At 42.3% G+C, this 24,651-nt stretch overlaps 1 protein-coding gene across 6 annotated transcripts in view; it reads right to left on the bottom strand.

Moving 5' to 3' along the window:
• Positions 1 to 1,515: 1,515 nt before the first annotated feature.
• runx1t1 (RUNX1 partner transcriptional co-repressor 1) overlaps positions 1,516 to 24,651 on the bottom strand; it is a 65,372-nt gene continuing 42,236 nt past the window's right edge. For 3 of the 6 annotated variants that reach the window (XM_076879174.1, XM_076879173.1, XM_076879176.1), the window contains exons 2-11: positions 24,082 to 24,219; positions 22,300 to 22,541; positions 19,469 to 19,558; positions 15,038 to 15,219; positions 11,570 to 11,832; positions 10,900 to 10,997; positions 10,425 to 10,620; positions 9,591 to 9,659; positions 6,624 to 6,856; positions 1,516 to 5,804 (exon numbers count right to left, since the gene is read on the bottom strand). In XM_076879174.1, the coding sequence (XP_076735289.1) occupies positions 5,481 to 5,804; positions 6,624 to 6,856; positions 9,591 to 9,659; positions 10,425 to 10,620; positions 10,900 to 10,997; positions 11,570 to 11,832; positions 15,038 to 15,219; positions 19,469 to 19,558; positions 22,300 to 22,541; positions 24,082 to 24,219 (1,835 nt within the window). In that variant the 3' untranslated portion in view covers positions 1,516 to 5,480. The remainder of the gene's footprint in view (positions 5,805 to 6,623; positions 6,857 to 9,590; positions 9,660 to 10,424; positions 10,621 to 10,899; positions 10,998 to 11,569; positions 11,833 to 15,037; positions 15,220 to 19,468; positions 19,559 to 22,299; positions 22,542 to 24,081; positions 24,220 to 24,651) is intronic. The other 3 variants (XM_012918318.2, XM_076879175.1, XM_004548080.2) reach the window with 3 other exon arrangements.

Below are 24,651 nucleotides of genomic sequence, written 5' to 3'. Positions count from 1 at the left end.
ATCGACCTACGGCCTAGAGCGTCCTGGTGCCACGTGCACTTATGGACACTCTTATGTTCGAACAGGGTGTTCGTTATGGCCAAACTGTGATTAGCACAGAAGTCCAATAACAGAGCACCGCTCGGGTTCAGATCAGGGAGGCCGTTCCTCCCAATCACGCCCCTCCAGGTCTCGCTGTCGTTACCCACGTGAGCATTGAAGTCTCCCAGCAGGACAACAGAGTCTCCAGGTGGAGCACCCTCCAGCACCCCCCCCAGGGACTCTAAGAAGGCTGGGTACTCTGAACTGCCACTCGGCGCATAAACGCAGATGACAGTCAGGACCCGTTCCCCGACCCTAAGGCGCAGGGAACAAACCCTCTCGTCCACCGGGAAAAGCCCCAACGTACCGGCAGCAAGCCGAGGGGATATTAGGATACCCACCCCTGCCCGCCGCCTCTCACCAGGGGCAACTCCAGACTGAGACAGAGTCCAGCCCCTCTCCAGGAGACTGGTTCCAGAGCCCAAGCCATGTGTAGAGGTGAGCCCGACTATATCTAGCCGGTACCTCTCAACCTCACGCACTAACTCAGGCTCCTTCCCCACCAGAGAGGTGACATTCCATGTCCCTATTGCCAGTCTTGGCAGCCGGGGGTCAGTCCTCCAGGGCCTCCGCTCCTGGCCGCCACTCGGCACACAATGCACCCGACCCCTATGGCGCCTCCTGCGGGTGGTGGGCCTGCGGGAGGATGGGCCCATGTCTCCTCTTCGGGCTGTGCCCGGCCGGGCCCCATGGACTAAGGCCCGGCCACCAGACGCTCGCCCTCGGGCACCCTCCCCGGGCCTGGCTCCAGGGCGGGGCCCCGGTAACCCTATCCCGGGCAGGGTAAACTGTTCCCTCGGTGTCCTTTTCATAAGGGTCTTATGAATCGCTCTTTGTCTGGTCCCTCACCCAGGGCCAATTTGCCATGGAAGACCCTACCAGGGGGCAAAAGCCCCCAGACAACATAGCCCCTGGGATCCCTGTGACACACAAACCCCTCCACCACGATAAGGTAGCGATTCAAGGATTCAACTTTTTAATTTTTCATATTTATTTCCTATCTTATTCATAGCCCTTTCCTTTTTTTTTCTTTAGGTCACGAGCAGTTGTCTAAGCATTTCACTACATATCGTACTGTGTATGACTGTGTACGTGACAAATAAAAATTTGAATTTGAATTTGAAACGATTTTCTCTTTGTGATGCTGACAATCAGTCACTAATGGATACTCCAGGCTCTGATCGTCTAGGTAACCCTCTGATGGAGTTATCACCGTGCAATGTGTCAAGCAGTGGCATCCTTCACGCTCACTGGCAGCTGCTTCAGAGAAAAGTTTAACTTCACACCGGCAGCTGTGATTTCACCCGTTAAAGTCGCCTAATGTCGTTGACTTTTTGTCTGTGGCCGCCACGCCACTGAAAATATTGCTTCCTGCGTGGACGCCCCTTTAGGCTTGCCGCTGTAATGAAATAACACAACTCTGAATTCTCTGGGCAGGAATTAACATATTTATTACACCGTAAAGAACAACAATACCAGAATTATACTGCAAAGTTTCACAGACTGACAGACCATAGTTTACAGCCCAAAAAAAGAAAAGAATTAAAATTAAGAAACAAAAAAAAGAAATAAAATCAACAAGAAACCACAGTTCTGACATAGTAGACTGGAAAGCTCTCTAGAGGACACTGACAGTAAGCGATGGAAAGACCGCTTAGCGTCAGCCTACCACTAACCTGTGGTTTTCATGTCTTAATTAAGTATTGCACAACAACTTCAAATTATTTGAGCTCTGTTTTTTTTCACAATAAATTTTCTCAAGAGAATGGAAAAACCCTCCCACCCCTGAAGTTCAACTCCTTCCCCCCCAAATTAATGCTACGGCCTTGCTGTTTGCTGTCGGCCCCTCCATTTCCCTATTGTTTCATGTTAAGTAGGAAATTTAAATAACGTTTCCCCCCATTGTGAAAAACAGGCATGCCTAAACTCATAGCCTCAATTTTTTTTTCTTTTCCAAGATTGACCTTTTGTATATCCCCCAGCTGACAAATCGACAAGCACTTCTGCATGTCTTAACAACAGAGAAAAAAACAATATAAAAAGAGGAGAAAAGGCGGTGGGGAAACAGGGAAGAAAAAAGAGCAAGAGAAACATTTCTTATCTGTGACCTTAGCTTGTGCCGTCGAGATGGGAATCGACAACACTTTTCTTTAAAATTAGCACAATTTTCTCAAATCTGTTCAAACAATTCAAACTCTTGATGTACTCTAGAAATGCCACAGGCATAAAGGAACATAACAAAAGTTTTTTTTTCTGTTTTTTTTTTCTCATTTCTATTTAGGTTTCATTTATTTATGAGGTCTGCATTGTTACCAAGTAGTGATATGGTTTTGCAGCTGTATGAGCTTCGACTTTGGGTTTTATATTTTCCTGTTCTCTTGTGCCCATTTGGTTTCGACTAGACCAGTATCAGCGCCGTGACTGATGCTCTTATCGTGCTGTAAGAGGTAGAGTGAGACTTGTTTGCCACCGAGGAATTTGTAGCAAAACACACATAGAGGAGGGAAAAAAATAAAATAAAATAACAATAACGCTTCTCAAAGCATCATTGAATGATCGTGTTTCCTAACTTTTTTTTCTCTTTTTTTTCTTTTTAAACCCAGATTTTGCCCTGAAAATTATGAACACATACATTATTTGTTGTATACCTTTAAATACACTAGTGTTAAAACAGCTTGGCTGTTTCTTCACAGCTTCTGAGAATTCGCTAGTAGGGTGTCAGACACCTTTTTGGATTGTTTAACCCTTTAAAGTCAAGAATGCAAGTGTATGTTGTAGTTAGACAAGGAGGGAGAGATGAGGAAGTACAGAGGGAGCAAACTGCCCCGAAACCTTTGTGGGCCTCCACTTGTTCCTTGAGGTCAGAATTTGTAACGCGCTTCTGTGTAGCACCAAGGTGTTTGGGGTGAGTGTCGGGGTAAGTGCTCTCTTACTGCGATTGAGAGGTTTGTCTGATTTACGCTAAAGGTTTTCGACAAAATTGCGATGGATTAACCCAAATGATATAAATAAATAAATACAGTACAATGGCGTTGGTGTGAAAGCCCAGTCTCACATTTACCTCTGCGAATCAAAAACTTAACTGCTTAAAGCTGAAATGGGCACTGAATCTGACAGTTGTGTAATGAAAAAATGTGTAAAAAAAAAAAAAAGGAAAGAAATCTCGAGAATCGCTTCAAAAATGGTTTCAGAAGTTGCGTTTGTGTCACATTAGCTATTATTGCTGCAGTTAAAGTGTATCTCCGCTCTGCACGCTCATCGGGGTCAATTCACACCTTCTTATTCCACAATGTGAGACGAGTGCTCGTGGTTTCCAGAATACGGTAAAGATAAATGAATCCTTTTTCTTTTTGTTCATGGAAATATGAACAAAAGCTGGAGAAACGAATGCCTGAATGTCTGAGTGGACAAACCTCTTTTCAAAAATCGTTTAAATCAGGATTTTGGTCCTTGGTGTCAGTCTTTGGCTGTTTTTGGTGTTTTTATGTTTAACTCTTGTGTTAATACTGCGTGTTACCTGGTGCTTTGCAGTGTTAAAGCTGTCAATCGGAGTCTACACCTCTGCATTTGGAAAGTTAGTTTGTTAGAATATTTTTTTTGTATTGTTTTTTAAAAATTATTATTATAATTTTTTTGGTTGTTTTTTCAGTTTTTTCTAAAAAATAACAAATATTTAACAAACGTTCAGTAATGTGCATGCACTGTTGTAACTATTTAAACAACAACAACGGAAAAAAAAGACGTAATGGCTGCTCTTCTTAGCACGCAGAGTAAAAAAAAACAAAACTGAAAAAAAGAGAAAAAGAAAAACGGAATGGGTTTGGTGGTTTACGTTTTTCCATCTCCTCCCATCCAGAGAAAGTGAGAATAGAAGATGCTAATACTACATACAAAATGACTTGATGAGTTATGGCTCTATACCGACAACACAAGTATGCTGAAAAGAAGCATGCCGAGATAACCTCTGTGACAGTGCAAATACATTTATGTATGTCCCTTTTACAAAACATTTAGGTTAGCATTCCGCGCAACATGCTAGTTCTCAGAAAAGATCTGGGTCGGACTCAAGTAGCAGCTCTGAGATATAGCTTGTGTCTTTTCTTGAGGACGTAGGGAAGGAAAACTTATAGAACTACAAGGAATCTACCACTTATACACAGAATAGAAAAGAAGCAGCTTGGGGAAGAAAAAAAAGAAAAGATAACACTTCTTTTTTTTTTTTTTTATCTCTTTTTGCACCAGCTAGAGAGAAAGAGTTATGAAGGACTTAGAGTTGTGACTGGTTGAAGTACTATGCATTGTCACAATTGTCCAACACATATACAATAAATAACCATTGGTGACACCACAGGACAGAAGTCTTAAACACCATGACATCTACAGAAAACGAGTAAGAATGTGAAGAAAGATGAAAAATGTTGTCAGAGTCGAGATAGGAGGGGAGGTTGTCTGGGGCGAGTCTATGTTTCCCGAGCCTGCTGTCGAGGTCATTTGACAGTCTTGCCAGTGGGTTGATGACTTCACTTCCTGTTTGAGAGCGTCTGTGACCCACCGAGCGATCGAGTTGTATTTGGTCCGTCCTCCAAGTGTGCAAGGTTTTTGTATCTTATCCAAGAATTCTTCCTTTTACATCAGAGAAATGGATTTGTATTTCCCAGACCACTGACCTGGATATTATTACAAGTGAGAGGGAAATAACATCAGTTGAACAGCTGGCAATCTGCTGCACATCTGCCCGTTTCGTGGCGGTCTGTGGGCCGGAGATTCAGTCCATCCCCTCTCCCCTCTCCAGGCAGCAAACATGCTTATTCATCCTTTTGTGTGTCTTTCAGGATTTTTAAATCTAATATCTCTCTTATCCCAAAGTTTTCTCTGAGACAGTTACATTCCCCGTGATATGCTGTTTGATAAATGTCTGAGGTTGACTAGTCTCGTGTACAGGAAGGAAATAACCACTGACTCCAGGATGAAAAATAAAAACATTTGAAAAGGGCAGGTCAGATATACTTGTCTTGAGTTCACGGCTATCTCTGATCAGTCTCTTCATATTTACAGGGGAAAATAAGATAAGCTACAATGACGACAACTTTAACAACAACAGGTACAAGGACAAACAGTCAACAAGAATAGCAAGTGTAACAGTAAAAGAATGTCAACTTTTAAATTCATTCATTCAAAACAAAGAATATCTTTGTGTTTCTTTAAAGTCATGGCAAGTCAATATGACCTGATTATGGACTTCCTCCTTCTATGACTACGCTGCAAGATAGAAGTATTGCCGTCTCATTCTAGTATCTAAGCATCTTTGCAGGGCAATGTAGACAGCCACGGTAGTTGTCGGGTTGTGGGCTGGCTGTTACACCTGGGAAGCCTTTGCCTCCTACCTCTGTGTGAGTTTCTTAGCGTGGTGTGCCATCAAGGGCAGAGGAGGACGGGGTGCTAGGGGTGGATGAGCGAGGGGTGGCAGCAGGGGGGGTAGCAGCCGGACTCCCGGTCCCGCTGCTTGGGGTGCAAGCGGAGGAGCTGATGGGAGCGGGGGTCTCTGAACCCGGAACCCCTCCCTGCTGCTGGCTGGCCTGCTGCTGCTGCTGAGCCTGCAGGGTCTGACCGCACACATGGTGATGCTTCTCCCAGTCTTTATGCTGGCAGAAGGAGCCGCAGTAGCGTGCCGTGTTGCAGCCGCTGCATGTCTCACTGGCCTTGCGTCCGCAGTTCCAGCAGCTCTGACGGACAGAAAGAGACAAAGTCAAATAACTCCAAAAAGTAGCAGTCAGACAAAAACCAATTTGTAATGGTTTAATGCTCTTTTCACATGAAAATCTAATCACACATTGTAACCAAAAGTAAAGAAAATTCCACATTAAACTGGGAACTGGCAAATACAACGTGAAGATTAGCAGCAGAAAGTGGTACACCACACAGGATACCATGAAAGAAGCCTCTACTTCTATGCTTGGCGCTTAAGCCTGACCCAAACCACAGACAGATAAAAAAAAAATCTCTTGTTACACTTAGAGCCACTTATATATCTTGGAAACCGCAAGGAGAGCATGTCAGGGCGCCTGCATAGCCAGAGGAAAGAGGAGAACAAAGTTATAAACAACCTCTGAAAGTTCTCCTCTGGGGCGCTTCTCTGTTACAAACATCGCTCCTGCAATTAATGTCACATGAACGGCAGAGTTCCCTCTCAGTTAAATGATTAAACTTTCAGGTCTCTAATGGAGATTACCAAATGCTTTTACTTATTTCCTCTCAGCTCAAATGGTAGCACCCTTCCAAGCACTGTAAAGTAGCTACTCGGGGGTAATAGGTGCTTGATTATCCTTGCCTTACTTCATTTTGCTCTTCCATATGCACTAACACATAAGGGGTGGATAATCAGGTTTTACAAAAATGTGCACTATGTAATATTTTTTCTAAAATAGTAATAAAAAACCCACAGCATCTGTATAATCCACCACAGCTTGCATCAAAAGCCAGACACAAAAAGACGATAATGACACTGATGATGAAAGACTGAGAATGTGTACATTCGCTTCTACCTCGCTGGAATCCTCCTGCTGGTTGATTATGGAGAGCGCCTCTTCGGCTGCCTGGCGCTTGGCTTCGGCCACTGTTCGCTCCATCTTGGCCCGCTCGCTGCTGATCATTTCGTGAGCCTTGCGCTCGGCCTCTGACACGGCTTTCTGCAGCTCTGACATGGCCTGCCGCTTCACCTCATTCACAGCCTCTTCTGGAAAGAGTGTGGAGACAGAGGAAGTCAAGCCTCCCGTACCTGCAATGTAGCGCGTGCATTTTTCACTGGACTGTATTTTCAGTACGAGTACACCATCGTTTTTTAAACAGGAATAACATACTCGCTGCTGCTGATTCCAAATTGCTATATGCCATTCTAAACAACCCTTTAGCATATTCACAGTCTCATTGTGCTTGTTTGTGTCTCTGTCAGGTTTTCGTTCTGCTCTCCAGTCGTTCATCCCATCTACTTAGGAGAGAGCAGTGCTGAGTCTGAAGTTGCGTGGATGAGCAGTTTTCATATTCTGGCTAGAAGCTTTTTTTTTTTCCTGTTATGCTTTCAGTCAGATGCTCAGCTTCTGAGGCAGCAAGACAGGCAACTGCAAGAGACCCATAAGGGCTGACTCCACAGCAATATCTCAAAATGTGGCAACAGCAGAGACTGCAACTCACTCCCACTTTAACAACCAATGGGAGTCTGCAAAACATCTCAGTAGAAAACCTCTCTTGCGCTCTCTCCTAGCTAAAGCGCGTTCAATGAGCTGCAGGCTGAGCTCGTCTTGATGTGTGTTTAAGTCCGCAGCACGTGCTAAACTCAACTGCACACAAATGTTTTCGCTACTCAGCTCTCCTGCTGTCTGTATTTATTTATGGGAGAATCAAACAAAGCAACAAATTACAACAAAAAAAAAATATTTCTCCAACTACAGATGAATTCAATTACTCCATCAGTCCAAACATGCATGTTTTAAATGCACACTATGTCTAAACTTGCATCACTGTTTTAACACATCTAGAAGATGCAAACTAGAAAACAAAATCTGCAATGGATTATTTCACACGGCAAAGAAAACTACTTTAACTATTCATGTTTATTTTATATTTCAAGGCCAACTTTCAGCTTAGAATATTTAATATTAGTATTTTATCATTTATTTAATATCTGACAAGATTTAAGAGCACATCAAGTCTAAATGTTGTAGGCTGACAGGATAACGGGGACACTCGTCAGCTGATTTAATTAAACTATTACGATTTCGTTCAAACACTGATTAATTTCTTTTTAAGAACCTTTTAAATGTCTAAATAGGCATATTTACATCAGTGTGTGACATATTAATGTAAAGTTCAATGTTCCTGGAAGATCTTGATCTTATATATTATAATTTGGAAAAGAATATCCCGAGGATATTCTCACGAGAACACGAGCTGATTAATCGCAGGTAATCACTCACAAAACGTGCTTTTCAGCCGGAGCAATATGTTATTTTATCCTTGTTTTGAGGAATGAATAACCTTCCGCGTGGGTGTTAAGCGGTGGAATTCCTACAGAACGTCAAAGCAAAAGGAGGGCTTTTTTGTTTGCTCCCATCAAGCCTGTAACTTGACTAATTGTGTATGCAAATCAGGCAATTTATATTTAAATTATGCATTTCCATTGTGATCCCAGAGGCCCATGTGGTGAGGGGAAGTGGGAAACCGGTAGGACACCGTGCAAGGTGCTTGAATATTTATCACCAACTGTAAACATTTTGCCCATTTCAAACAGACGTATTCGCCGCTGCACTCCATTGTGTTAAAAATCCTATTTTGCAATCCTCCCCGGGTCACATTTAAATCAGTCTCTCCTAAGCCAGAATATGAATGAAATGGATAACGGAAAATACTGAGGATAAGGCAAATAGAGTGAAAAGTAAGAGGCACCTTTTATCTGACAGACAAAAGATAAAATACAGCTTTATGCCTGACAAATATGCTTCACTTTCTTAGTACATATTACACCGGCGTTAAAAATGTAAAATCTGTTTTCGATATCAGACCGACTGCATGCTTTTATAAAGACAGAAACATTTTCTCTCCACTGTGATTGAGGCGAGTTTTTAAACCAGGGTGCTTTTGTCTTTAACCTACTATGCTGCTTGAAGTCATGGAAATTGCCCCGGTGCCTTGTGATATATGCCTTGTGCATGGAATTGTGATTACACACCAAATGCCTTAGATGGAAGATCGATCAAAGCTGGTGAGGGGAAAGAGAGTACTGGAGAGGAGGCAGAGTCCCGATGGTGATACTCAGTTCAATTTAAATGCATATTACTTGTTCTGAGTATCTCACACATCATGCTTGGTCAAGCAAGGGGACAATTTCTTTTCTCCAGGGGGTTTAAAAGGCAGATATACTGTATCACTGGTGGAGAATACAAAATCTCAAAGAGTGAACCCTCAGGTTTTCAGAGTGATAACAGTGACACAATGCTGTTTGTATAAGCTATAAAAAAATGAATGCAAGTGCTGATTTTACTCGGGTTATTAAAACATTAAGGAGTTTCTAAACTGTTAAGTAGGATAGCTGCAGTGTCTCTCATTAAGGGGATAAAAAAAGTGCCAAAAGCAAATTGAAACCAAATCTTGCCACTTTTGACAGGAGACCACTGGGCCAGCTGTAAAAGCTCCTTATGTCCCTTATTTGACTGCAATAAAATCCTTGTAAGGCCTGACATCATATTCTGAGTGTGCAGTGCGTAGTGATGAAACTTCCTACAGAATCAGATATAGATAACCTGACTTTAATGCAAATCTAGCAAGGTTTTGTGTTGCAGACAATAGACTACACTGAGATGAAAAGGGGAGAGAGCAGGTTTAAAGGAGCCTTTCTCGTTCATCTACCTAAACATGGCCTCGAGTTCCATAAAGCATAAAGCCTTCAGACAGATTAGAGGAAAAATAGAGGAACTGTGTTTACGTGCACTGATCAGAGGCATGGGAGTGCTGCTCACCAGCTTTTTTCCAGATCTCTTCAGGGACGTAGCCAGAGACAGGCCGGTGCAGGAGCTCCCGGTGAATTTCTGGAAAGACACAAACATACAGACGTGGTAACCAGAGATCCATCAATGGCATAGTACACAAAACTGTGTGTGTGTGTGTTAACATTTTGGCTTTTTTTCTATGTTCCAAAGGACTTTTTGAGACCAGTGCAATGAAACTGACTTATTATCAGCCAGTGTACACATATTTAATGTAAAAATAGGGGGCCTAGATTTGAACTCTGGGGGACTCCACACGCAATATTATTAATTCATAAAATACAACAAAGATCTTACAGCTAATAATAATTAATTTTGGACTCATTTTAGATTTGAGCTTCTTTAATAGTGGTTTAAAAACTTCCGAGCCTTAAGCCTCGGATATATTCCATTGCAGACAGGGACAGCTGGAGACCCAACAGTCATTTCTGTTTTACTTCTTTGAAGTCTCCTGGCTGGGCACATGCCTAGTTGGCACATTGTCATATAAATTCTCCACAGATAAGTCTGTGTGGTCACAAAAACAGGCAGGCACATGGAGGTCTGCACAAACCCTCTCAGAAGGTTGCAGAGTATAATCCTTGCTTTAAGAGACCTAACAGACTGCAAGGTAATGCACATCAGCTGACACCTTTAGAGTCTGTATTTAATATAGATACCTTTAAAGAACAATTAAAGTTGCACAGATTACACCAAAAAACTGAAAATCAGTAGTCTTAAAAGATGAACAACAAGCTTAAAACCGGCAGACATGCATATTAATTATAATTTAACAATAATACTTCGGGCATGTAAGTGAATCCATACCTGAAGTTGTGTTTTCTTGTGCTGCAGGGCTCTGCTGCCTTGACTGCCCGCTAACAGCGCCTTTCTTCTGCTCCTCGGCATCGCTGTATCGTCGGATCCAGTAGTTGAGCTCCTCACGGTCAGCCTCCTGGCACCGCCGCAGTACCGTCAGTGAGCGCCTTGTTTTTTCCACCATGTCCATGATGCAGTTGAGCAGCTGGAGGTGACAGGGAGCAGACACAGCGCTGAGTTTACACATAGACAGGATGAATGGGCTGGTTTGAATTCAAAGAAGGTGTCTTTGTCAAGGGTAGGGTTCGTCACATACATGTAATTTCAAACATCGTTTTGACTGAGCTCATAAAGAAACTTAAAAGCATCCAAACTTTAATAAAGACTCGCCACAAGATCTGCTAGATAACAATTTCATACGAACTGATACTCAGAGAACTTACAAAGACAAAACTGTAGAGTATAGTAATAAAATTGTTATTACTTTTCTTACATGGTCAAGGTGCTTCCACTCCTCAGCCCATTCTCTGTCTGTCAGCCTGTGGTCAATCACTTCCTCCTGCCTGGTACCTGCATGCATACCTGCAAGAATGAAAGATAGACAGATAAGCAAACAGCAACTCAGCATGACACAATCAATTACTCCATCAAGCCTTTGCTCCCCTTTTCATTTGAATTCAGTTTGGCACTCTTTCTCTATTCATTTCTTTTCCCTGCTCCCACACTCCCCCTTTTCTCTGCTATCTCCATATCGCTCTCCCACCCCGAGGGCAGGACTCAGATGACTGAGCTTCTCCTCCAGTAAACATCCATCACAAGGTGAGACATGCTAAATGTGTCTCCTATTTTTAAAATAGAGCCCAAGTCATTATCACAGCTTCATCAAGGCCAGCTTTATGCAAAAAGAAAAAAGGATCTAATATGATGATCTCACATCTAAATGTGCGTCTGCGGAGTGTTAATGTATCTCACTTTTTATGACGTCTGTGGCTTCTGAGTCTCACTGATTATAATGATAATCTGATTGATTATTGTAATAGTTATTCATCTCAGTGGACTATAAAGATATGAGAAACCGGTGAAATGTATGTAAAGTGATCTTGTGCTCTGAGATATACAGTCGTGTACACAAATGTAATCCTCAGTATCCTCACCAATGGGCCTTGCTCTCTCCCGGATCTCTCGGTGATTAGACGCCGGGTGTCTGTAGGTGTCGCGGTAGTGATGGGCAATGGCCATGTCGTCTAGCCTGTAGTGCTGTGGAGGGAGTGGGCCTGGGTGAGGCAGACCATTGGGTTGGTAGGAGAGTCCATTGGATGGGCTGAAACGCTGGGCAGGACTTATAGTGCAGGGCCGTTTGCTGGGGTGAACGTCCGGATGCAGAGCGCTGTCTCGTTCAAAGCCGTTCTCTTTGGTTCTGAGTGGAGATGCAGACAAATGAGTAATGTGGCTGTCGTTGTTGCTTAGACTCTTTCAAACAGTGACGTGGGATAATTTCCTTATTTAATAAGGTCGTAATTTTTTTCTTAGTTTCTTTTTTTTTTAAGTACCGGCAGCATTTTTCACTTGTTTTAATATTTTAGACAGAATACAGGGCCAAAGCTGGCATAAATCTTTGCTGTTATTACCAAGCTCGAACAATTTCTAGTGACAGCTCTGCAGATAACAAAAGGCTTCCTGAGGTGCATTGGATTGGGAAAAAAGGAAATAAAAGAGAGGAGAGCGGACGACACAGGAACAAATCAGTGTGATATTTACATCACACCTATTTTGTAAAAATAAGTGATACAAAATGTGTTTGTTACAGTTATTTCATACAAGAGCCAGACCTGAAGCATATCAGTACAACAACTGGTCCGCCCCCTTGTGCTGTTGGAAATATTTGAGTCCAACCTACCAGACAAAGCACTTGCAATGAAAGGCTACTTTTCCTGGATTCCTTTTGGAATTTTTTTATTGAAAACATGTCTATTCACAGACACACACACAAATAAGCCTGAATGTGTGTGCTCGCATGCTTGCATACATACTCACACAAGTAGTTTTCAGGGGATCAGGTGGATTTTTGTTAGCCTGCTTCCAAAGATTAATGTGGCCAGGTGTGTTATTGTGTGAGCACGCTCTCACACGTGTGCTCTGTATGCCTTTTTGTGTGTGTTCTCACTTTTGTCACTTCACAGTTACAACTTGCCAACCTCCCCCGCTATCTGCAGTCCACCAGTTTCCTCTCTCTCTCTCTCTCTGTCTGCCTCTCTCCTCTCCGTTCCCATCTCCCTCTCTCTCTCTCTCCGATGAACAGATTGAACTTCTTAATGAGCTGTTTTTATGGGCTCCTAATGCTCATCCACAGCTCTCCATATGCTCTTTCCCTTGCATCCGTCCATCTCTCCGTCTCCCTCGACTCATCCATCCACCCCCACCCCCCCACTCTTTTCTGCCCAGCCTTGCTACTGCAACAATATTTATATCTACAGGCACTAAAGTATACGCCTGTGAACACATTTACAGTCACCTGTGCAATACCCCGGTGTGCACGCCCTGTTAAACGATACACACGTGGTAATTTGCGCGCTTATTTTTGAATACAGTTAAAATTTTCTTTACGGTGATGCGATTAAAAGGCACCAATTTATATTTTTAATATGTTTATTTAACTTTAAATTTGAAACAATGCAGGAATATTATTTACTGACTAGATTTCTTTTGGAAGGAAGAAATAGCCTGTTGTGTATGATTATGCTGTATGCCACAGATGGAATTAATATTCTGGAAATGCACTAAAATGTAATGTGCACAGAGGCATTGCTATTAGAGTACGATCATCAGTAATACTGTACTCTCAGACGATATTTAAATACTGGCTTTTTGAGCATACACAGTATCTAAGGCTATACTCTAATTTTCCTGGTCTGTTTTCTGCAGGCGATGGTATTAATCAGAATGCATTGATAGTGCATTGTTGTCTGTAATTAAGAATTCTCATTCAAATTCCAATATTCTGACACAGGCTCCAATAAGTGCAGAGCAGGGTAAGCAGAAACCAGAGGTGCTTAGCCAGCCATATTGGTGCTGGAGCCTCATCTGTATGTGTTATCAGCCCATCTCCCTAGGCACACACACGCTCACGCAGAGACACACACACACACACACATACACCACACGCACGTACACACAAAGCACGCTCACACGTTCACACTGGATCCAGAATCGTGCACAAACACAGACACACGCATTCACACAAAGACTGCGTTTTCACACTGAATACAGATGCCTACTCCCCCCCCACCTTCCGCATATTCCCTCTCACATTTATACGCGCACCTTTTCTACTAAGCTCACTCCCCTATGCACCAGACGCCCTGCAAATGTGCAGGTATTACAGAAAAAGTCTGCATAGCCGAGTGTTTGGGGAAAAGAGAGGTGAGAATTATTAATATCACATTCAGCATTTTTGTCCCTCAGCAAATATAAAATGTACATTTCCGTCTCCCCTGCCTGTATTAAAAATTCTGACCCCCGGGGATTTTATTTCACAAAACAATACATACATTGTAGTCTGCAGCTCCCACATCAGATATATGTTCACAAACTCCAGTGCAAAAAAAACCCAGTTCTGTATGGGTCTGTGCATGTCTAATAGACTTTGCTGCAGGCTTGTTAGCCTCTGTTATTCTGATTAGAGAAGAGTGTAAAGCCAAACTCTAGATTTATAGTCTGATCTTATGGTTTGTTCATATCGCAGCTCTATCACCTCAAATTTGTTTTACTGGGGCAGCAAATGAGCTACATTCTTGAACATGCACTTACACACACCATTGGTCTGGACAGATTTTTTCTGTGCCAGACAGAGAGGAAGATAGCTTTTCCCCCCCTTTTTTTACGGCGCTGTGTGTTTCTGGATGGAACGTCTCAGTGCTTGTCCATTAGAGCAAGCAACATTGAGTCATTACCAAAGTCCGTGACAGCAAACGGATGTAATGATTTGGCTGGGGTGGGGGGAGTTGAAGTGATGTGGAGACTCGTACAAACACAGGCACACACTTTGTACTTACACACCCGAGCAAGCGTGGAAATAACTTTATAAGTTTGGAATCAAAAACACACAAATCGGAGGGCTTCATACACATTCAGTGACACATCTATTCATGCTTTTCATTACGGCACAGCTGTCTTCCGTCTTTTTTCCCTGCGTATGTGTGCCTGGGTGTAGCCAGGTCTACTTTTCCCATCTCATGTTCTCCTCAGTTCTGGCCCATTAAGAGCAGAAGCCAGGAGCTGAGCTGTCCAACGGAGCACATCATGAGACCCGGTGGCGCACTGGCAGACGCTTCCCGTACATACATTTGCACATGACACTATTGCCTTGCGTTAGCTCAGCTTGTGTCTGTGGAGTAATGCAGGGGCGCATGGGGATGCAGGCATCCTCAAAGGGATTTATGCATGAGCTCAAACAATAGAGGGTAAAAAAAAGTTTCATCCCAGGAGCTGGTAAATGTATAAGCTCTACCCACAAATTCCAGCTATCCTCTAAGAATTCCAACCCAAATCAAGATTTATTAAACACTTAAAATGATGAAATAGTAATATTTGAGAGTGATGTTCTGGTTTTATGAGTCACCCACCTGTCTGGTGTCCTCCTTTTGCCGTTCTCATTCACATCCAGCAAGAGCTCTGAGGAGTCTACTGGGGAGGTGGTGCTGGTGTCCAGGAGTAGCTGCTCATGCTGGGCCAGGTACTGAGCCGGGTTCTGCTTGGCCAGCCTGGCACAGTGCAGCAGCTCCCTCTGAAGGAGCGGCAGGTTGGCCTGCGGGAGGAAACAACACTTGATTATTACGGGAAATTCACAAGAATGCTGATGACTGTTTCCTGAGAGCTCAAAGGAGGTACAAGAATGTGAGGAATGCGTGCCTTTCAGCCTCACAACATTTATAAAGACATTTTCAGGTAAGTCTCCTTTGGTGAACAATCATTCAGACTGTGAGCTGGTTACTGTTTACTAAAACTTCTTATCTCTGAAACACAATATTGAAACTTTGGAGGTGCAAAAAGTGATAAAAATGTACTAAAAGTAATAAAAGTGGCACTTATGACTTACAGAAACACTATGCTCTGCTCTGAGTGCTTTACGTTGTAACAAAGGTAAATGTAATCATATTAATGCTCAGGAAATGTAGACAACATACAGTCCTACCACCCGACATGTTACCATCCCACACAAAGAACTGAATCACACATAAAAGCCAATGTCTTATAAGATTTTTATTCCAAATACCACTTTATTGTAAGAAGAGATCCATGTCTCCCATACCATCTCACCCCTCTTTGCTCATTATTCCTGAACCACCGCAGCTTTCTGAGACCCAGAGTGCATTAGCGGCCGTAAAGTCTCTCTGTGGCATAAAATTTTAAAAAACACAGCAGCTATTTTCAAACTCTTTGGCATACTGTAACAAGGGGGTCTACTTTCTTGTGTGGAGTTACGGGGCCATGCAGGTATGCGAACATCGACTTCAAAGACATCTGATGGCGTGCATTATGAGGCAAGAAGATGAAAGTGTTGCGTCAAGCAGGCTTAGAATGAGAGTGGGGGCTATTTTGGCGAGGCACATCACAAGAGCCTTTGGAGAGGCCATCTTTGCAAGTTTTAGGTCCGTTAATCTTTGCTTTGTCCTCACTATCATAATCTCTCTCGCAAGTCTCCTGCTTCTTTTGTGGTTCCTTTCCTTTTTGTTTTTTTTTGTTGTAATCTTCCTCACAGTCTTCACTCCTTTGTTCTTCTGTTATTGTTTTATTTATATTTTGATATTGCTAGGGATGATGCAATGATCGGGGACCATTCTTAATTTCGTTGTTCTCATGACAATGACAATAAAGTTTCTGATTCTGATTCCTGCAGCTGCACACAGAAGTAACACTACCTGAACTGGGCCATGTTTTGTTTAGTAGTATTAATGTTGTAATCACATGAAAATCTCTCTCTAGTAATTGGCTGCAGTAAGAGAAATGCCAGCCGCTGGCCTTCGCTTTACCTGCCCGAGTTAATGGTCCGTTAATAGTTTATGATCATAATTACCCTCTGGAAAAAGGAAAAAAAAGAGAGAGAGAGCATAAAATAAATTGCTTTGACCCTGGTGAACTCATCTTATATTAATTAGAGGTCATCCTAATTGCCAGAGGAGATGTGGGATACATTAACAAAAAGACTGAGTCAAGAAATGCAGACCACTGAAGAGACTGGATCATTTTTCATATGATAAAGTGCGGCGATTTGCTTCCGCATACTTATGTTAACCAACATCTGCACTTGTACCAAAAAAAAGGGGGGGAAAGGCACATTTCAAGTAATGTTCAGCAGCCACAGCTAAATTCTACTTGGGGTGATTTATTGTTCAAATACTGCTTTTGTCATTTTGTCAAACGGTGCCAAAAAACAATTCAGAATATGCCACATTTAGGATGTGCTGCACTTCATCAACTTTCTGTTCTCTCTGTATAATTTGCAGTTGGAAGAGAAAGGTGACTTCGTTTTTTGCATGTCTATTTTGCCCTATTTCAATTATTTTCTATCACAACAGACTCTCTCCTTCTCCTTCACTCTCTCACACACACACACACACACACACACACACACACACACACACACACACACACACACACACACACACACACACACACACACACACACACACACACACACACACAGCTGTATGTGTTTATTCCCCCGTCTCGCAGCACTACTCACACTTGAATCTGACGCAAGAAAAAGGGCGAACTTTAAAAAATGGCACAACTTTAAGTGGAAGGCTGAGACGCATTCATATCTTTTAAGAATCGTGTGGCCCGCATCTCGCCAGCACATCACGTCACAGCCATTGTGTGGTTTATGATTGCCTCCTTCCAGTAAAGAATCCCAACCAATTTGCGGTTTAGCATTAAGAGAAAAGGAAAAAAGAGTTGAGTGAATTCGAGAGGGGGTGGGTAGTTGGTGGGATTGACTCGGTATAACATTAGCGTAATGAAAAACCTTGAGCCCTGACATGCATTGTTGCAGCTGTGCTTCGACGCACCTATAAAAGCTCCCCCACACCTCCAGTTGCTCTCTGCTACCATATGGTAGCTGGCATTAAAGGCCCCGCAGTGGGAAGACACTAAAATTAGACTGGGGAGAAAGAGAGGGGCTGAGAAGGAGCGATGGAGGAAAAAAAAAAGAGAGTTGCATCTTTGATTCCGCAGCCATCCCAGTGATACAATAACCATCTGGCGAGGAGAGGAAAAGGGAAGGAGGGACTGGAGGATGGATGGATGGAGAACAGTAGATAAACAGAGAAACGAAAGGGATAAGGACAGAAGGAGGCAGAGGGAGAAAAAAAATCTTTCACAAGAAGCGAAAGAAAATGAAGAAAACTTAAGGGCAAGGGAGTGATGTAGGAAAGAGAGGGGGTGGATACAAAGCTCCTGTTTGTATCGTTAACAAAGAGTAATGGCAGTTCTAGTGGGACCAATTTCTGCTGCCCATAACCACGCTGACCCTTGGTGGATAACATAAACTTGTGAATGTCAGTTGACACATGCACACATCTGCAAATGCAGATGTGAGTGCACCATGTAAAGTGAGAGGCTATTGTGTTGGGAAAAGATGCCGCCTGTGTTTTCAAAAGTAACATTTACCCATCTGTCACTCAGAATCTCTATTAATTCAAGTTTTTTTTTTCTTTTTTTAGATATATCTAACCTTTATAAGGCAGAATCTGTAGAGAAATTACCAGATTTTTGGTACCGCAACCTATGGTCTGATGATGATTTAGTTTTTTATTTGCTTTTTAAAAAAAAAACTGAATAGAAAAAGCTGATTTGCATTCATAAACAATGCCCAGACGGGAAGTTTTGATCCGGATATCCGCTGGCTACATTGGAAGCACTGAAATATTCACCATTGTCCCCAGAGATTAGTCATGAGACAATAGCGGATGGGTTCCCAGATTGCTCAGTTACAAATAGCAGAGAGTCCATAAGAAAGACTGATGCAAATCAAGAAGAAGACTGGAGAAGAAAACAGGAAAAAAATGGAGCTTTTTACCTTTACAGAGGTGTGCAAAAGAACAAAAAATGAGTGATGCGTTAAATATTACACCCGTCGCTGCTCTCCATCTTTCAGTAGCTCACTGATATTGATCTCCACTTCACCTGGACCCATTACATGGTCTAACCTTCTGCTGCTCAGTATAAACCTCAGTCTCATTTGTCATCCGTGACTATCATAACAAATCACGCTACTGCCCCCAGTCTCAGCCCCTAGTTTAGCCTTCAGAATATGCACCAAAAAGCACTACATGCACCTATCTCACACAAACCACACATTAAATAAACATTATTCCCTTTGTGGATACAAATAGAAATAATTTCATCTCCTTCACTTTTATCTTCCACACTGTGATAGATATGAGAGATATGCTGTTGTGACTGAGGGAAGGGCACAGATGCTTAAGAAAGTGTTCTTTCCTCTAGTAACATACCATGTTAATGGTTGAAATGCAGCTTAGTGGGAATAAGGGAAATAATGACAAAAACAAGCCAAAGACCAATATGAAGATGAGGAGGACATAAATAGATACGTTGTCCTTGGGGATAAAACCACAGTCATTCTGTTTCAGTATATTCACTGTGTTTATCTTTAAAAAACAACAACTTCTTTCCATCCAAACACTCTTATAAGAAAAAATTCTGCCTTGTGTCAGCGTTTTGCACTATATAGACAGACTGAGCAAAAGAAAAGAAGAAAACCCTGAAAGCTTCTCGTCAACAGCAGAGAAAGTGAGTAAGAAGCAAGAAATAAACAAGTGAGGGATGGATGAAAGACGGGATTAAAGTGCAAAAAAGAAGAGAGACTCAAAAAAGAAAGAAAAGAAAAAAAAAGAGCAACAACAGGGATAAATATCATGAACATAAGTATGCACATCTGGAATCTGTGCCGGCTAAATGCTTTCCAGATTTCATTGATCAAACAAACAGGCGGGCAACCTTCTTGTTGTAAACGTGTACTGAAATGCCTCTACCTTCAGAAAGGGTATGACAAAAGGTCGCAGAGGGAAGTTGGTGGCTTCTTGCAGCTTGGAGTGAAATTCTTCGATGGTCAGAGTGGAATTCTGGAGAAGAGAGAGACACAAAAAACAAACACATGAATCCATGTGGAAGGCATTAAGTGATAATATTACTTATTGGAAGCTAAGCTATATCCTGGCCTGGACTGAGCATTTTGGGTTTTGTAATAGGAAGCATATGGGCAGGCCACAGCGAAAAAGAGCCACAGAAAACAAAGGCACACATCTCCTTCCATCAGAAACAAACGCACATACAGGAGTCACATCATCCAAACACATCCCGCACGAAGGACAAATGTGTCTGATTAAAAAGGCTTTTGTACGAACGCTGATGGAGTTTATCATACGTGAGATACAGGCTCATTTAAAAACAGTTATCTCTGTATTTATTTAATCATTTAAGTATAGTTGCTTGTGGTTTTCCACTCTATTTTCACATTACCACATGTCCGCTTGTGAATTATAATCAGAAGCTGAAACACAATGAGGATTTTCTATATCTGGAAGACATCGGGGACATGGATAATAATGCACTGCATTTAATAATTTATGCTAATCAAACTAATCATGGGGTATTCACACAACTTTTCTGTTGTACATGTGTGCATGGCAAGCATTCTTTTCTGGATCAATGTTTTATCATTTATGTACAACTCTCTCTCTTTTTTTTACTGATCACAGAGAAGAATAACCAAAATACATTTCAGCAGCAGGAGATTGTGAAGAAAAACAGTGTGTGCATGTGTGTGCACTTTTATTGAGCATGTGTGCTTTTTTTTCCTGTAATAGTGCAAATGTGGAGATGGTTTAAGTGTCTGAAGCAGTGGGGGGGTCGGTCAAAAAGTGGGTTACGCATTGCAACCTGTCAACTTTAGCACCCAAATAAAGTCTAGTTGCTGAAAACTACATCAGTGTCTGACAAGACAGTGTCACTATTTTTAATTTTCAGCATGAGGTATTCCCAGAATACAAAGGAAGAGGTAAAAAAAAGCAGAGATGGAAAAAGGTGTGCTTGCACATGGCAGAGGAATCTTCAATAAAAAAAAAACCCAAAAAATAAATGGGGGGAGGAGAGAAAAATCAAGCAACACAGAGAGCATAAAAAAAAGCTGCAGATATTATTTTTCCTCCCAACACTCTCAGCGTTATTTCCCAGACCTGAATTTTGTTACATTCAGTCTTACATCTGTTCGCCCAGATTGCGTAGGGGCTGTTCTTGACAGCTAGTGAAACCTCCCGAGTCTCCCTCTCTCCCTCTCCCAAGCACACAACCAGCTAATTAACGGTGTCACTCTTTTCAGCGAGGCAGGGGGAGGGACAGAGAGACAGTGAGCGGGAGAGGAAGACGGGGGGTGTATGGCGGGGAGGTATGCAAACCAAAAGGACACAGGAGAGGCATGTGCGTATGCAGACGGTGAGAAAAATAAACATAGTGAAGCCAAAAGGAGGTTATGCTCTATGTGGCTAATTAAAAAAATTCCTCCCTCCTTCTCCTCCGCCTCCTCCTCTTTTCTGCACAACATTCAATCATTATTTCTGTATTCCCCTGCTCATTAAGCTCAAAATTTCTCAGATCACAAAGATGTGTGGTAAATCTCCAGATTTGCACATTGTATTTTACACCAAATCCTTTCCCTGATATATCCTTAGCATAACTGTGTCAACTAAACTGGGAAACACATCTGTCTTATCAAATGTACTCGATGTATATTTTGCAGAAATGCCAATATTAACATTCGTGGTACCAATGTGAATTTCCAGTAAAGAATGTGCTGTACTTAAAACCTTCATATTTTTCAATCTTTTCCTACATTTTTCTCATAATTGACGAACTCAGACAAATTCTGATTTACATGTTGAATATCAAATGCTGTTTTATTCCCTCTATTTGCTGGATCTTAATTAGGGTTAGAAGTGTGATTAGCAGTAATGCTTTAATTTGAGCATCCTCTTAAAGCCACAGTCATCACTTGATTGCAATTACATCTATTCATTAGCTACATAAATAACAGTTTTAATATGCAACTGGGTGAGTTATGTTAGGTTGTCAGACACCTGCACACCCTTAGTGACAACATTAGTTTGATGCTGGAATGGGAAGTCTAATCCATATCGCCGTCGTTTCCACGTTGTTACATTTCAGTTGAAATCACAGCAGTGTAGTTAAATTCATTGTCGATCAGCTGTATAAAGATGGATGCTGCCAGCCTCATGTCACTGCTGTATTTTCTCTGTTTGCCAGGCATTGTGTGATCCTCAAGAATGAGTTTTAACGTCACCGATCGATATCAGTTTTGAAGGCAGAAACTCTACAAAGGTTTTGAGCCAACGCTCATCTGCTGGAGATATTTTTTTTAAGGCCTGCCACTTCTTCTTTTGTTCTTTTACTTGTTCAAAATCTTCCAAGATACACTAATATGCCTCTGAGAGTCATCTTGTTGTTGAAAACATGCTATTTAAACCTGTCAAACTGTGTTATCATTGGCATCAGAAATTCAAGATTTTCTTGAAAGGATGCTAGTAACAAAGTGCCTAAAGATATAATTTAAAATGTGTTCTTCACTAAGTTGTTTATGTTTGATTGAAGGACTTACTACTGCCCAAGACCACTTTAAAAAATTACAAGAAAGTCTGACTTCTTGGAATCAAAATATAAGGAAATAAAGATTCACTCAAGATTGTTGCACAATACTGTATTTACACATATTAACACATTTTAACAGCACCAAGCAGTTACTTCCTCTCTAAGAACACTGATCCAGCTCACAGACACCAAAGGTTCTTACCACTAATCCCAGCACCAACGTGCGGACTCTTTCGCCAATTTCAGGTGAGATGTCGTTCCCAAACTGCTGTAGAGTAGTGAGGAAGCGCTTGAGCTTGCTGAGCTGTCGGGCACCACAGGCTGGAGGCAGCTGTTGGTTGGCCAGAGACGATGAGGAGGATGAGCTAGGACCATTGCTGTAACCATTTGGGGGAGATGGAGCGCCGTTGAGCGCCGTTGGGGAGTGGCTACTGCCGTTGGTTACTGTGTGAGATAAGGACATAGAGAATAATGTGAGCAACAGACAGGAAAGCACGGCATTTGCTAATTGCATTTTCTTGACGTCATTTCTTATTATTTTTGTAAATTTTATTTCTGATAAAATCACATTACTGTTAAAGTAACACTGGATTTCCTCCCGCTACGTACAAATCATGGAGGAAACAACAGCTTTGTGATTTCCAGTGATTTCAAACGATGCGCATTCCCCTAAAATCATCCGCAAGCGTCCGCATTTGTTTCCAATTAGTGCGCCTCCTTTGAACCTTCACGACATCCTCCCATAAAAACATATTTCTGTATTTGGAGACACGTTGCCTCTCTCTACCTCCGTCTCCCTTTTCTGTTCTTCCCGAAGCTCTAAACATGCCGGTGACAGTGAGACCCCCCCCTGTGCTCCACAGCGCGGAAGCTATACGTGTCTGTGTGTGTGTTGGGGGAGTTGCTGTACAAAGAGATACAAGGCAGCATAAAGCTCTCTCTCTAATGAGATTAGGTTGTGACTAGCGATCCACTCACTCCCCCTCTGGCCGCCGTCCAAACCCACCACTGTAAAGAGAGGAGAGAGACGAGATGCTCAAACTGCATCTGGTAACAATTACGTCGGATGGAAATCAAAGCATACTGCTTTGTTAAAACCTTTGGCATGTGTAATGAGAGAGTTGGGCCTTTCCTCCCTCATTGCACGGAAGCCCCAATGTTAATTGTGGTGTGTGAGCGTTTGCAGCAGAGAGAGAGAGCGAAACAGACAGACAGATGCAAAGGGAGAGAGAGAAAGTAAATAACATAAATGAAAAAAGGGGTATGTGATTAAAAATGAACAAAATAATTCAGCCGTTGCAAAGTACCAGCAGTACCAATGCAGACTCAAGTGCTCTGAGCACACAGGGCCTCTGATTCTTTGATTCTAGTGCTCTTCATGCAAGTGGTTAAGTATGCTCTTCTGAGTGAATACTAGGGTGTAATTTGCTCGTCACAAGCTATGTGCGTGTCATGGCATTGCTCCAACAGTTTGTAAGCATGGGTGTTAATGAACTTGTTGGGAAAGAATTGAAAAGGCTCAATGCAACTTGATAAGAGGGTCTCACGAGTCCCACACGTCCACCATGATAACTCGCATGCTGGAACTGCGTTGATATGTATGAGCTTCTGCAAATCTACTGTCAATCACCATTTTTAGAGTGCAATTTTTATATGATTGTTATACCTCCAACCATACACCCAGCCGGGACATGACTGAGCTGTGACATTAGTGTAAAATATTAACTGTGTTAAGATTATTTGCTTTGTTTTTTTCTTTGTGATCTTTGAGCAATGCTGGGAACATTTATAGGAAGGTAATTTTCTGACCTCCTTCCTACTCATCAGCAGGCTGTTGCTGGTTGGCCATTAATAGCAAAAGTAGTCACATTATTTCTCTCACTGTAACACTGGACCATATTTGCAGCATGGTCACGGTCTGCAATAAAAGTAGGTTTTCTTATATCAGCAATCAGCAATAAACACGTCCTCTTTGCTTACTCACATGTAGTTGGTGTGTAGGAGCTGTTACGGGGTGCTCCTTGTGTACTGGGTGGGGGTGGCATGGTAGGGGGGGTCAACCTGGACTGTGTCTTGACGTCCGCAGGTGAGTCGGGCATGATGGAGCGCTTCCCAGTGCGATCTGAGCAAAGACAAAGAAGACAGAAAATATTAAAGCAAAATACCGTGAAGTAGAAACGAGCAGCATTTTTGTCGCCTCGCATTCTGTGCCAGGTGGGATACAGTACGGATACAAGCGGCAAAAGTGGCTTCCTCAGTTGGGTATCTGGGTTCTCTCTCAAAGATAGGATGATGAGTTCAGTTGTTTGGGAGAGGCTCAGAGTAGAACTGCTACTCTGACACATTGAAGAGAGTCACTTGACGTGGCTTGAGCATGTAACTAGGATGCCTCCTGAGCACCTCCTAAATTTGCTTTTCCTAATGTGTGCTATCGAGCAGTCCCTGGGGCAGATCAAGGACACACTGGAGAGATTAAATCTCTCAGCTGGCTTGTGAACGACTTAGTGTCCAACCTCTTCAATCCATGAACAGCTGGTGAAGATGGCAGGAGGGA

This window comes from Maylandia zebra, linkage group LG22 (genome assembly GCF_041146795.1).
Source record: "Maylandia zebra isolate NMK-2024a linkage group LG22, Mzebra_GT3a, whole genome shotgun sequence".
NCBI lineage: Eukaryota > Metazoa > Chordata > Actinopteri > Cichliformes > Cichlidae > Maylandia > Maylandia zebra.
This window is presented reverse-complemented; position numbering and strand designations above follow the sequence as displayed.